This window comes from Amphiprion ocellaris, chromosome 5 (genome assembly GCF_022539595.1).
Source record: "Amphiprion ocellaris isolate individual 3 ecotype Okinawa chromosome 5, ASM2253959v1, whole genome shotgun sequence".
Taxonomy (NCBI): domain Eukaryota; kingdom Metazoa; phylum Chordata; class Actinopteri; family Pomacentridae; genus Amphiprion; species Amphiprion ocellaris.
This window is the reverse complement of record NC_072770.1, coordinates 30,024,207-30,037,846: the sequence shown is the minus strand read 5'-3', so window position 1 is coordinate 30,037,846 and position 13,640 is coordinate 30,024,207. Positions and strand designations below refer to the sequence as shown.

Genomic DNA, 13,640 nt, shown 5'->3' with positions numbered 1-13,640 from the left:
CATTCACTAAAACATAGCCATAGGGAGGGTGAGGGTTGATTCTTTCATATCCGTAAAGGTCAGAGGGGAGGCCTCATGTTCCAAATCCTGCTGTGCACAACTGGGGAACATTAAAGCTACATCTTCTAAGAACTGAAATCATGTGACTGGCAGAAAATACATAAAGCTACACCACCAGCTTTTACTGGTGTCTCGGGTACTGAAGGCCAATTGCACATAGACATCAAGTGATTTTTGTCCCTTTAACTTGATAAATACATCAAAGGAACACTGATAATTTGGTTTCGTAATCTCCCTTGGATGCGCCAGAACAGTACAAACCAAAGCATGGCATCATGCTGCCATCTAGCTGTCAGAAGACGTATGTACTTAAAAAAAGCATACAATTAAACACGTTGAAAAGTTACTCTGTGGGTTTTTTTTTTTTTTACTTAAAATGTGCACAAAATATTGCAAGTTCAACACATGAAAATGTATAAATCAATCAGTTTTAAAATAAAATGTATCTGTGGCCAGCATGACAGAATCATTTAAGGAAAAAAAAAGACAGTCTGGTCACGTTTCACAAATTGTACATACAGGCCACACAAAAAACATGGGCAAAAATACTCAAATCAACAGGATGATATAACTCTTTCCATTTAAAATCCATCGTTGAGGACGTCAAATAATTCTCGTTTTCGACACTTTAGTTCCACTGTAGCCTTGTCATGTGGTGTTCAGGCCACATAATTTGTCCCTTTGTCACAGTGTAGAAAACTGTTGCTCTACACAGTAATAATGTCCATGGCAGTCAAAAGGATTTTCTCATGCCAAGGTGAGCAAGCATGTCATTAAGATTTCACATATCAAAGTGAGGTGTGTTCAGATGAGATCACTCAAGTTCCTTGAACCGTGCAAACATGGCCTTGCGCACTGCTTGTTTGTAGGTGGTATTGTCCCAAACGACTGGCTCTTTCTTCTTTCTCTGCTACACAAAAGAATGCAATGTTAGGTTTAATAAAGAAACAAGGAACACTCTTTCAATGAAACTTTAAACCTACCGGCACAGATTCAGCCCCTAAACCAGGCCTGTCACTGCCTTTGTTCACGTCCCTAAGCATAAAGAACAAACTGTTAGACACAATATAAAGTGAAGCATCGCTTATAAAAACAATTTAAAAAAATTAAAAAAGAACTCTCCTTTGCTTCCCATTTCAGTCACATGAAACATTTGCAACTAAAGCGTACCTGGAGCTTCCTGCCCAGGCATTATGATGCTGCGGCTGTTGGTGGTGTTTTCTTCTTTTCTGTTCTGGTGATCTAGAAGCCTCTCTGGCATTCAGCTGTGGAGGACACATTTTACTTTTAATAACCAACTCGCAGCATGATGCTGAGAAAACATTCTCACTCCATCAGTGTCACTTACTTCTTTTTCCTGGTTCTCCAACGCCTCTAATTCCTTCTTTGACCTCTTGATCTTGAGGTGGATCTCCATATTTTGCTGTTGAGACAATAATACAAGTATCACAGGCTGAATCTGTCGCATCACTGTCAACTCATGTTCATTGATAGCTTAAAAGACAGTACTTTGTGCAGGTCAGACAGCTGCTGGTGGCGGATTAGAGCATCCTTGTTGGGGAACTGTCTCCTACACAGAAGACAAGCCATCTTCTTCCAGTCCGTCAGTTTGTCGTCCTTGTCTTCTGGCTGGTTGCCCTGAATGCTTTTAGCTGCCTCATCCTTATCTTCTTCCACCTCTTCATCGCTTCCAGCTGCATAGTCTGATGCCAGCAGACCCAGGGAGCCCATCGGACGCTGAGAAACAAAGTGGAAAAACATTAATCTAAGCTATCCCAGTGGTAACAAGAATAAACTTCCTTTTTAAAAAAAAAACAAACAAAAAACTGATTAATCCAGTTTGCTTCATTACTGTAAGAAGATTAAAAAGACACACTGAAGCAAGCAACCAAAGATAATGGAGGTATAATTAAACAGGTCAACACAACACACTTGAATATGATTTAAGTGGAAAGGATTCTTACCTTTGATTTTTCATCTTTCTTAGGGGGAGCAAGAGGCTTCTTAAAAAGATCATCTCCACCAGAGATCTGTGGACAAGTCAAAAGTCAAAGTCAAAGGCAGCTTTCTTGTCAATTCTTCAATATGTACATGACATACCAAGAATCGAAATATCATTACTCTCTCTTCGTGCAACAGTAGACATTAAATAAAGACTTAGAAAATACGATATTAACAAAGAATACAACGAAAACAATCAGAACACTGCAGAAACAAGTAGCGGTTATAACTGCATTCATTGTAAGGCAATCTTATGATTAGATGTGAGTTTCTAACCTTCCTCTCAAAAATGGCAAAACCAGCATCAGCTGACTTCGACTGCCTCTTATCGTCATCCATTCCAGTCTTCAGCACTGGAGATGGAGCACGGACGCTTTCCTTTTGACGATTCTGGATCTTTGCCCACCGCTCCATATCTTTCATGATCTGCAGTTAGCAACAACATATTTCTTACCGATTTGCCCTCCACAGCAGTAGGTATTAAATAGTTTGTGTGGTGATATCAATGCATAGATCCTACCTTAACGGCAGCAAGACTTCTCGGCTTCTCGTCCTTCTCTTTGTCCTTTTTAGCGGAGTCGTCATCTTCCCTTTTGTCAGGAGCCGCTATAGATGTTGTGGCAAGCTCCGAAGGGGGGCCAACAGCCGGAACAGGGACTGCTGAAGGAGCTGTAGAAGCCTGGGGTGGCACCGGCTTCTTCATTTCTAGAGGAGCATCTGCTGCTGGGTTGGAAAGAATGGCCTGGTCTTCAGCAGTCATGGCCATGGGTTGGGTTTCTGCAGGGCTACCTCCTGGAACTGGGATGTAGGTCTTCGACACAGCATCCCAGTACATGTACTCCTGGGTTTGAGCGTTGTAGAAATACTACAAAAAAAATGGTGAAAACGGAGACAGACAACTTAGTTCAAACACATTCATGGTGACTACAGGCTGACTACTTTGTGCAGATATAGGCCCAATTTGTCGTCTTTGCTGTCTGATCAAGGACTCATTATAAACACTTCCTTGTCACAATCAATTGTTGGTCAATTGATCAGATTATGCTAGCTGTTTAAGTCCACATGTTACTGGTCTGCACAGTCCTGAACCAAGAAAACAGACAGAAAAAACACAGCAGACAAACAGTTCACCAACATAAAGTGTGAAGTGCTGGATGTATGATTTCACTGTGCGAAGGAACCACAACTCATAGCTGTAATGCACATCCTCTACAAAAACTGCTGAAGACAGCATGCATGTCTCAGATGTACAGTTGAGGCCAATTCGTACTTTCTGTAGACATGTCTTCAGGGGTACGTGTCATGTAAATTTTCTTTGTGAACATTCATTTGCTGTCCAAAATTTGTGACCATGCAGACTCCACATGTGCCAGGAAATAAGTGGTGCTTCAAACAAATGTTTGCATGCTAGAGGACAGACTGTTCGAGGAGTTTCCACTTATTTTAACATCATCATTTAAAGAGTTGTAATTCAAGTAGTCACCACAGATTTTTATGCAGGTTTTCCATCAGTGGAGTCCAAACACAGTATTTCTCCAGATATCCTGTGTTACGTTCGACCACTACACTACACAGACACGGAGAGCCAAGAATGGGCCCTTACTTTATCTAAGGTTACTGATTGCAGCATACATTTAAACAACACTGCATCTCCACAGCTACACTTTTGCCAACTCATAGGCTAGAGAAACCATGGAGTCACCGATGCATTGCATTCTCACCCTAGAGTTAGGATCGTAGTACAGCGTCGTCTCTGGATCGTAATAGAAGCCTGACGTGGCATCGTACAGGTAGTTGGTCGTGTCTGGATTATCAGAGCCTGGAAGAAGTATGACAAATATATATCATTAACATTAATTATGAATACTAGGTGCATTGATTGTTGAAAGTAAAAAGTATTTTAATATAAAGCATAAACACTGTATTTATGATAGATGTGTTATTCTGCACTGCAGTGGGACTGTTAAATACTTAATATCTAATAAACATTACTAATTTTAAATAAATGTAAACTTGAGGTGTTTTTTCTTACCATAAACGTAGGCCTGTGATCCCTCTGTGGTGGCAGTCATCCCAGCTAATTCTGGGGGCATGTGAGGTGTAACACCCTGGTACGACGGATCCACAGGTGGAGTTTCAACATAGCCAGCTCCCTATACAACATTGAAGAAGTACAGTTAAGTGTGCAGATTTAAGAGAAAATATATACATTTTTGCTTTTTGGTTTGTAACCTACCTGGTTAATGCTGGGGTCTGATGACAGAGCAGGATTAGTGCTGCCAGCCATTAAATCACCTGGTGACAAAAAAGTGAGACCAATTTGTGTCAAAGTTATGTAAAGGTGAAATTGGGGACAAAAGACACAAGAATACGTATTTGAGGAATCACCTTGAATCCCTGGAGGAGCACCAGCAGGTGGCTGCACAGGTGGCAAGTACTGCGGGGACTGCTGGAATAGCAAAAAACAAAAGTACACAAGTTGTCTCAGCGATCTGACCATTCACATCTTCTCATTAATTTTGTAAAGTGGTGCAAAACTAAGATGGCAACTTACCCCCACTATGCTGGTGTCAGGTGGAAAACCAAGGATAGAAGTGTTTGGTTTATCAAAATCTCTTCTGAAACTGAAACAGATAGAAACCAAAAGAACAAATTAGACAAGATTTTTCTAGTGAACAAGACCGGGAAGAAAACCTTCACAACATGGTGGACTTACTTTTGGTTTTTCAGAGGTTTGGCAACCTCAGCATAAACTCTGACTCCATCAATGTAAAGGGGCCTGGGTTTAGTGAGGAGCTCAACCAGACGTGTCACTTGCTACAAAAGAAGACAATGTTATGAGCTGGACACTGGGCAAATCACAAACACCACATATACATGAAATTAACAGCAGGAAACTGGGTTCACTGATATCCATCGATACCTCATGGGAATCCATGTCAACAAAGCAGAAGCACTTTGCTCCAGGCGGCTTGGCCTTCACTAGGCGAACGTTCCTCTCATCCAGATATGCAAAGGGATCCAAGGCTTTCAGGATAGTCTCTACTGTGGTGGTAGGCTTCACATTCTTTATTATCATGGCTGTGAGAGTGAAAAGAAATAATGTTTACTTGACTCAATTATAAGTTATAATAGTCCATAACTGAACAAACATATGCACAGATTGGAAACCAATTGGATAGACTAGAGGTATAAAAAACAAAGAGCTCAGGTCAACATACTTTTGCTGTCTCTGAATACAGAGTCGGATTGATGTGAACTGTGATGAGGAGGGTTGCGGTTGTTCCAAGACTCTGCCTGTTGTTCCATTTCTTGCTGCTGGAGCTGCTGGTCCACCTGCTGCTGCCAGGCCTCTGGAGTCAGGTCAGAGTTACGCTGCCACTGGCTGTGGGGCACCGACTCCATAGGACCTTTTGGCTTAGAGCCATTCATGTTTGTCTTCAACTCTTCTAAAGGTTGATCTGATCTGGACAACTGGGGCTCCTTGAGTTGAGGTACTTTGTGATCTGATTCCTGATTCAAAAGGACAGGAACAAAGGCAAATTTTAACTACTTTTAAACGAGTACAGTAAAAAATATGGTGACAATATACAGTAAATTGTTGGACTTAAACTCTTAACTTGTTGGGGCTTTCTATTTACTCAACTAGAGGCCAACTGTCTAGAACAAGCTACTATTAGAGACAAACTTTTACTTCTGCTTTCCCTTGTTTTACAAATACATCATGTATGATTTACTTTAGTGAGAAGTCATTGTGTCCTCTGCTCTGCTGTTTGCAGTTAATGCAAACTCACCACTTACTCTGTCTGTGCATTTTATGTTCAATTCCAGGTCAATTTTTGTCCTATTTGTTCAGGAAGAACGGCTAAGAATTGATGAGAATGAAGAAATCAATGACTGATATCTGTATTTCCAAGAGAAACGCATGTGAAATATTCCGTTATAGTAATGTTACTGAACAATACTGTGGGAATTATAATAAATTAACCACAAACACTGTTGTAAGACAGGTCACTTTGTTCAACACATTATTTATAAGGTGATCAAACTATCACTCAAATATCTGTTTTGTTCACTGGGAATAAAAAAGAAAATCACTTTCTGTTATTACACTCACATGAACACCTCTTTCACAGTCGTCTGGCTGGATATACGTCATGCAAGTTGTTCTAGTGCCAACCTTTAGGGATCCCTGAAAGAAGAACAGAAAATGCCAAATCAGCATTATACTAAACTAGTAACTCATGGCTAAAATAATACCAGTGACATGCACTGTGGCAGGCTTAGCCCTCCTCTCCAATGCTGAGGATAACTGGGCCAACACTTATGGTAGTGTGGAAAGCCCAGGTCCTTGACCACCCTACATGTAGGCCACGTGCCCCTATACTTGGCTAGTTTCAAGGGGACAACAAATTAGGGCTGAAACGTAGGATTATATTTATTGCCAGACTGCCATCTAATGTAACAATAAAAAATAATAGTTTGGTCCATAACGTGTCAGAGGATTGCGAAAAATACCCATCAGTTTTCTGAAGCCGAACATGAGATCCTGAAATAGCTTTTTTTGTCCAACCAACACCCAAAGGAATACAAATCTCTATCACTCAAGAAAAAGAAAGTGAAAATTCTGAGCAACTTGCAATTAAAAAAAAGACACACTTCATCAATCGTTAAAATAGTTGATTTTTTTTCTTTAAATCAATCAGCTGTATTATAAGCACTCCTGTACTAGAAGAGTCTTGTCCACAGAGCAATGTTTCAAGGAGAGAGAAAAAACAAAAAACACTTCATACTCCCAAATGAGAACCACGTCCTCAGCGAATAAGATGTACAAACCAAACAGTAAAATTGTAAATACCCCATCTGCAGCAATGGACTGTATTTGCATAAAACGATATGAGCTGTTTCCAAGGAAAAGTCACGGTGAGTCTAAATGTATTTCAAAAAAAGGCAGTACCGTGCCTAAGATCCATAATTCTGATCTAGGCTGTGTGCATCAAATGTAAATGCAAATCCATACAGATTAATTCCAGAGTATCTCTTGCACAAAATGTAATTAACCATCAAAGTCATAAATGTGAGCACATAACTGGCTGTCTTGGTCCCCAAACATCAAAAAAATAAAAATAAAAAAGAACCAAACTAGAGTGATCTTTAACCTCTCATGACTGTTTCAAAGCAGGTGGTCAAATCTTTGATGATGGCAAACGTACCAACCACACAACTAACAACATCATCTAGTTTTTACACTGGCCTATCACCAGCTGTAGAACAAAAAAAAAATAAAGTCATAGTGAAAATTAAGTAGAACACAATCATCCAATGAACTAAAAGAAACAGCAGACAGGCAAACCGCTACATATTTCAGCAACACACTGACTGATCCCATCTACCAAGAGAAAGCGCTTGACCTTATTTTATAATTTTCATAAATATGATCAAAGCAGTCCTGTTCAGCGCTGAAGATCACGTTCAATAAGTCAAGATGTAAACTTTGTTCACAAATTGCTCCACGCAATCCGAAGATGACCGAAATACCCCAAAATTCACTGATGAGTTCAAGAGAATACCATCAAGAGAATATGCACCCTTTGGGAAAGTCCCAGATGACCAGAAGAGAATTTGTGAATTAACTTTTCCACAGAAGGAATGCCGCAGAAACTTGTAAACAAGACTTAGCGTCTGCAGCTGCGCTAGAAGCCTTGTGAAGCCATAATGCTCACTGTAAAGAAAACCAAACTGTTAGATCAACAAGCCAAAGAAGGGGACAAACTGAAATTTTGACCCAATTTTGGCACTAGATCCAAAGTCAAAGGAAAAATAAAGTCCAGAAGGATGAAGAACATCTGTACCACACCTGTCAAACTCAAGGCAGTGCCAGAAGAAGTCATGGAATCACTGAAGTCATTCGGATGAATGTCCTGGACACCATAGTCAACTGTACCAAATTTAAAGGTAATCCAATTAATAGTTGTTGAGACAAAAAACTCAAAGTGAATCTCAGAGCTTCCCAAGAGGAAATGTCAGAAGATCAAAATCTGATTCATCCTCTGGGAAACATGAAAAATTACAGATTTTTAAGACACTGCACCTAATAGTTGAGATGTTACAATTTGCACCAAAGTGCAACCAATCAGAGCCAACTAGAATCACAGCAAAGCTGCTGGCGTAGCTAAAAAGTCTGCAATGTAGACGTATACAAACACAGCGACCTTTGGTGGAAAAGGTGCACTTGCCTAAACCTTTTCTGGAAAACAATGCAACATCCTCCAGCAAGGCCCTGAGATTAAATTCCTGTCAGATAATTTTGAAGTTCAAATACAACATTCCTATTGTTAACATTTTAAGCATTTTGACTGATGACGAACAAATTATTACTGTCATAGCATTCTTGAAACAGAAACATATTCATAGGTTGTGCAATGTGAAACCTACATTTTATGACTCAAAGGCGTCAAAGTGCTGCAAGCACCAGTACAATTGTCAAAATTTTCCTTAACTCTTCATTAAATGTTAAAACCTCTTAACTGTTTGATAATCCTATAGAAACGAACAATTTTCTCCTCTAAAAATCTGTATTTTCTCGTTAAATACATTCCAGGGTTAGGCAACTTGCAGCTGAAATCTTGAAAAGGTAAGGTTTGAAATCAACAGGATGAAAACCAGTTGATGTCTAAATGTGCACAGGCACAGTTGAGAATTAATATTTTTAAAGTTCTCAAAAGTACTAAATAGGTAACTTGTAACTATCAGCATCTGACATCTTCATCTCCTCAACCAACTGTAGTTCACTAAAAATAACAGTAACTCCTCCCAAGTTCTCTCCCTCCCCCATCTACTAAATGCCCTCTCAACCCCTCGTAATCCTGATGGGAGAGACGGCCTTCGCAGAGTGACGAGGATGGGCCACCTTGTTGGACTCCATGAAGTGGACTGCATCCTCGAGGTTTAAAAACTCCACATAGGCCATATCGTAGCTGTAACCTGGGGACAGCATTTGAAATACAGATGGGTTTTTGTTAGTCAATGCCAGTAATGACAGTCACCCACTGAAACATAAAAGAAAGCATTCGTGAATACATGAAGATCAGTGCGAGCGAATATTTACACCCCTACTGACACACATACCTTTTCAGGAAAACATTTTGTTTTTGCTCTTTTTCTAGTCAGTCTTCTGATGACTGACATCATAACAGACTTTGCCATGAAAGGCTTTGATAAAGCCAAGCCTCAACAGACAGATATTCCAGACCATTGGCAGTGAACATTTGCGTAGTTTGCATCATGGAGACAGAAAAATTTGCAATTCATGTTTGTATCAAATTAAAAAAAGCACGCCTGTCTGTAACGCTGCTTTGATAGTTTCGTGAAAAATTGATACATAACCTTCACAAAAAGGCTTGGCATCATGTAGGCAACGTGTGTACAGCGATCCACTGAGGAAAACTCACTCTAAGCAGATGTTTGGATCAGCAGGATGAACAAAGCACTAGCAAGGCAGTTCCCAGGGTTTTCAGGTTAGCTGACTTCTTTTCTCAGAGTGCTTAGAAAAAGTGTGTCTGACGGACACATTCAGAGAGTCACTTGTCACAGATCTTTTGTGACAAACACTGAGTATCGCTATCCAAAAGCTGCTAATGTTGAGTCCTAGGTACATCCTCTAATTGCTGACAATGACCACACATCCTTAGGCATGAAAAAGGATGGCAGAACAGAAACCCCCCTTCTTTCTTTACTGAGCGAGTTCACACAGACCACCAACACCAAAAGCAACCAAGAATGTAAGGAAAAAAAGAATGCGGAGGTTCGAACGTCGTAAAAGCGAAATGTCGAGGGACATGTTGGCGAACAACTGCCCCAAACAGTCCCACAAAGAAACTTAATTCATACCTGGCACAACATTTTTGATTTTCATCCCCTGCATTGGCACACCATCACGGACTGCGAAGGCACCAAGAATCTGCAGAAGAAAACATCAAATTGGGGGAGTTAAGCCATAGCCGCAACTACTACCAACATAGTTTGGTAACTAGAATAATTAAAAACAATTCTGCTGTTCTGTTTGATTACCTGCTCCATTGTGGCAGTCTTTGGAATACCAGTTACGGATATAATATTGGAGACTTTGTCTTCCACTGATGCATTCCTGTAATCTTGATCCTTTCAGAGAAGTGTCATGAAACATTAAAATAGTATTAAAAGAATACAAACAGAACTTTCAATCAAATACTGGTGACAAAAAAAAAACACAACATACCTGAGAACCAGAATCACTAAACTTTGAAGCTGTGATGGGTTTCGACTCTTTGAGGAGTTTCTCTGGTGCATGAAGTTCTTCGTGTTTGTATTCAAACACCCTACCGGACCCCGTTCTATAATCAATGTCCCTGTAGTCTTGGTCTCTTGCCTGTACCGTGCTGTTACTTTGGAAATCATGTTCTGTTCCAAGCTTACCCCTGCCAGGTCCTTCACTGTGTGGCATATCTTTCATTTGTTTAAAGCAATCATTTGGCTCCTGAATCTCTTGGGAGGGCTGATTCTTCTCTTGATTGTAAGGGAGCCTTTCATCATGATTTGATTTTTTCTGAATATGCTTCGGGTCCCTTTCTCCAAGCCAGTGTTTACCCTCATTTTCTCTACCAAGAGGGCCAGTTAAGGGAACCATTTCTGGGAGGGGATGGTCTCGTGACCCTTTGCTGCCAATTGGTGGTAGACCCATAGCAGGAAAGTGGTCACCACGGTGAAAGCCAACATCTTTCCCTGGAAAGTCAATAGGAGACTTATCCCTCTCCTGAAAAGGTGGTGGATCCCTAACATTTGTATCTCGTCCAAAACCTACGGGAAAACTTGGTTCAGGCGCACCTCCCATACCTTTACCCATGTTGTAGAAAGGATTCTTGTCCTTCCGACGGTTCTTCCACTCTTCTGCGAGTGTCATCTCTTCACCACTCCGATAATCCATGAGTGGGCTGCCGCTTGAATCTTGATACTCTCTCTTACCAGCACCATCTCTTGTGCCCATAAACTCTGTCCTCTGAGGAATATCTGATGACATGTCTGGTCTCACCCTGTCAACTGCAGGGACATCACTGTTGCCAAATTTTAAAGGAGATCGATCTCTACCTCTAAATTCACCCGATGGTCCAGGGCGATTTCTGAAATCCATATCAGAATCAAACCCACCTCTTGGATTAAAAGGTGGCCCCCCCCTTCTATCAGTGTCCATCATTCTCCTTTCACGTGGAGGCAAGTCCATATCAAAGCGGTTGGAGTCACCAATGCTCATTTGGGGCCTGTCATGCGTGTCCCGAAATTCATCATTTCGCTCCATTCGGTCCATGGGAAACCCTCGTCTTCCATCAATATTAGGACTGTTGAACTGTGGCATGTCGTAATTAAATGACTCTCTGTCTCTCATGTCCATAAATCTGTTGTTTGGTTCCCGTGCTGGCATACCCCTCCCTCCCATGTCTACTGAATTCCTGCCTGGCCCTGAGAAACCAGAAGAATTCATAAGTTTGTCTCTAATGGAAACTTCATAGTGTCTTCTAAGACTGAAGTCAGGCTCATCTCCAGGTCTGAAGAAATCTCTGTTTGGCTCTCTTCCTCGCATATCACGTGGGTCCATATCTCGCCCCCTCATGGAAGGCCCATCCATCCTCCTTATGTCCATGGGTGGTATATCTATAGGTCTTGGGCCCATGTGACCCATTGGGCCCATGTTCATCCCATCTCTACCTCTGTAATCTGGCATGGGGTGATCTCTGCCCCCAAACATTTCTCCACGGTGATCACCACTGAAATAAAAAAATAACATATTAGGCTACTGATTCGAATAAAAAGCACATGACCAAAGAACAAACCTTAGAACAAAATAATACAAAGGGTTAAAAAAAGATAAAGCCTTAAAGTAGGTAACACAATCTGATCAACAGAAAATCTAATGAGTGACTAAAAATATGAATAAAGCATAGTAATACGATGTAGTGATACCATATTCCCAACAATTTGCAAACAGTACTACAGGAGGTACTAGTAGTTGCAGTAAGGCTGCAACTAATAATTACCTTCACTGTCGATTAATCTGTCAGTTCATTTTTTAAATTATTGATTAGTTGCTTGGCCTATAAAATGTCAGAAATGGTAGACGTTCAGTTTACTGTCATAGTGGAGTGAAGAAATGAGAAAACATTCAGAGTAAAGAAGCTGGAATTAGAGAATTTGTGTTTTTTAATTTAAAATTACTCTATACAATTAATCAGTTACCAAAATAGTTGATGATTAATCTAATAACTGACAATGAATTGATTAATTGTGGCAGCTCTATGGTGAGGTTAGTGAAAAAAAAAATTCTTTCTTACTGCTAAGCTGAAATTTGTCTTAAAGCAATGCCTGTGATCAAATGATGCTTGATTACCGAAAGGGTGGTCCTCCCCGTGGTCCTTGCCCTGGCCCTGGTCCATCCCACATGCTTGCAAGTCAGTATCCTATCTGGAGAGAAGATTAACAGTTTGCATCATTATGTGACGGTAGATGATGCAATTCAATTCAGTTTTATATATAAATAGCGATAAATTACACTTCAGATTGTCTTAAGATGCTTTACAGAACCCAAATGGCCTGAACCATGAGTGATGAGTGCACCACATGTGACTTGTCCGTAACAACAAATTTGACAAGAAATTGAATTTTGACATGCAATAACTCTAAATTAGACTGATCCACATAAACATGCTCGTTTATATGTTTATACGGCGGTGTGTTCTCTTGGTGCAACAGTGAGGATTATTAAAAGATGGCTGCATACGTCAAACATGAGATCAATAACAGTGGGTGGTGTGATTGTTAATGGTGGCTCACAGAAGGGTGGCCTGCTAATTATAGCTCTCACTAGGCCTTCCAAATGTACGCCACAACACAAACAAACAACGTCAGAGTTGTAAATGACTGCACTTCACAGGAATTCAACGGAACCGAGCGAATTGAAATGCAGATTTTAGCACATTTGGATCGGACAGCTCATTAAAGCAAACCTTAGCCCAACGGATCAGAGGCGGATCAGAGCTGACGCTATCAGAGCTAACGTTACTCGGCTAACATTGAAAAGACGGTGTATTTGCGTTAGCTGGCCGCTCAGTAGCTTCCTTTACTGACTCTCAATAAAACCGTTATCACTTAAATATTTTTTTATTCATGAAAACCCCACCTTTTTTGCTATTTGGGCTCAAGGTTGATTTTGCGGAGGTTTTTCGGCCAAACCGTAGATGGATCCAACGAAGTGATGTAAAAAATGGAGACGAACCTTCTTCTTCTACGGTTCTCCAACAGAATCTTCTTCTTCGTTGTATTATATGTATGTAGAGCGAAATGCTGCCATCTAGTGGTTGTTAAGTACAGTAACTGTCATATTCTGTTCATTGTAAGCTCCATTAGACGGGAAACCATAAAAATGTTCAAACCCCAAAAAATGTATATTCAGCTAACCATAAAAATCCTCCCATGACTCGTATTTCAATCTTAACAGCTCTTAGTGCACAAGTTGTGTGCCTTTTTTAAAATATCTATCTATCTATCTATCT

General features: G+C 40.5%; 1 protein-coding gene across 4 annotated transcripts; it reads right to left on the bottom strand.

The window, feature by feature from the left end:
• Positions 1-411: 411 nt before the first annotated feature.
• On the bottom strand, positions 412-13,374 carry LOC111574953 (RNA-binding protein 6). 4 transcript variants are annotated; one of them, XM_055010747.1, is made up of 23 exons: positions 13,268-13,374; positions 12,479-12,552; positions 10,319-11,858; positions 10,132-10,221; positions 9,952-10,021; positions 8,972-9,045; positions 6,179-6,253; positions 5,283-5,574; positions 4,985-5,142; positions 4,778-4,878; positions 4,616-4,685; positions 4,450-4,510; positions 4,298-4,356; positions 4,094-4,214; positions 3,783-3,880; positions 2,582-2,926; positions 2,338-2,487; positions 2,025-2,090; positions 1,570-1,797; positions 1,409-1,483; positions 1,231-1,325; positions 1,044-1,095; positions 412-970 (listed from the first exon to the last, which is right to left on the bottom strand). In XM_055010747.1, the coding sequence occupies exons 2-23, from the start codon at positions 12,529-12,531 to the stop codon at positions 875-877; spliced, it is 3,969 nt and encodes a 1,322-aa protein (XP_054866722.1). In that variant the 5' UTR covers positions 12,532-12,552; positions 13,268-13,374; the 3' UTR covers positions 412-874. The 4 variants fall into 4 exon arrangements, with proteins under 4 accessions (XP_054866722.1, XP_023135565.2, XP_035808531.2 ...); XM_023279797.3 differs by having other exon boundaries at positions 412-967; XM_035952638.2 differs by having other exon boundaries at positions 4,450-4,507.
• Between the last annotated feature and the right edge of the window lie 266 nt (positions 13,375-13,640).

Bases quoted from the DNA above. Each gene is read 5' to 3' on its own strand.
- LOC111574953 (XM_055010747.1), bottom strand. From the start codon at position 12,531: ATGTGGGATGGACCAGGGCCAGGGCAAGGACCACGGGGAGGACCACCC. The intron at 5,575-6,178 runs GTGAGTGTAATA...CTTTTGAATCAG, and splicing joins ACTGTGAAAGAGGTGTTCAT to GAATCAGATCACAAAGTACC. The intron at 4,215-4,297 runs GTAGGTTACAAA...AATGTTGTATAG, and splicing joins CAGACCCCAGCATTAACCAG to GGAGCTGGCTATGTTGAAAC.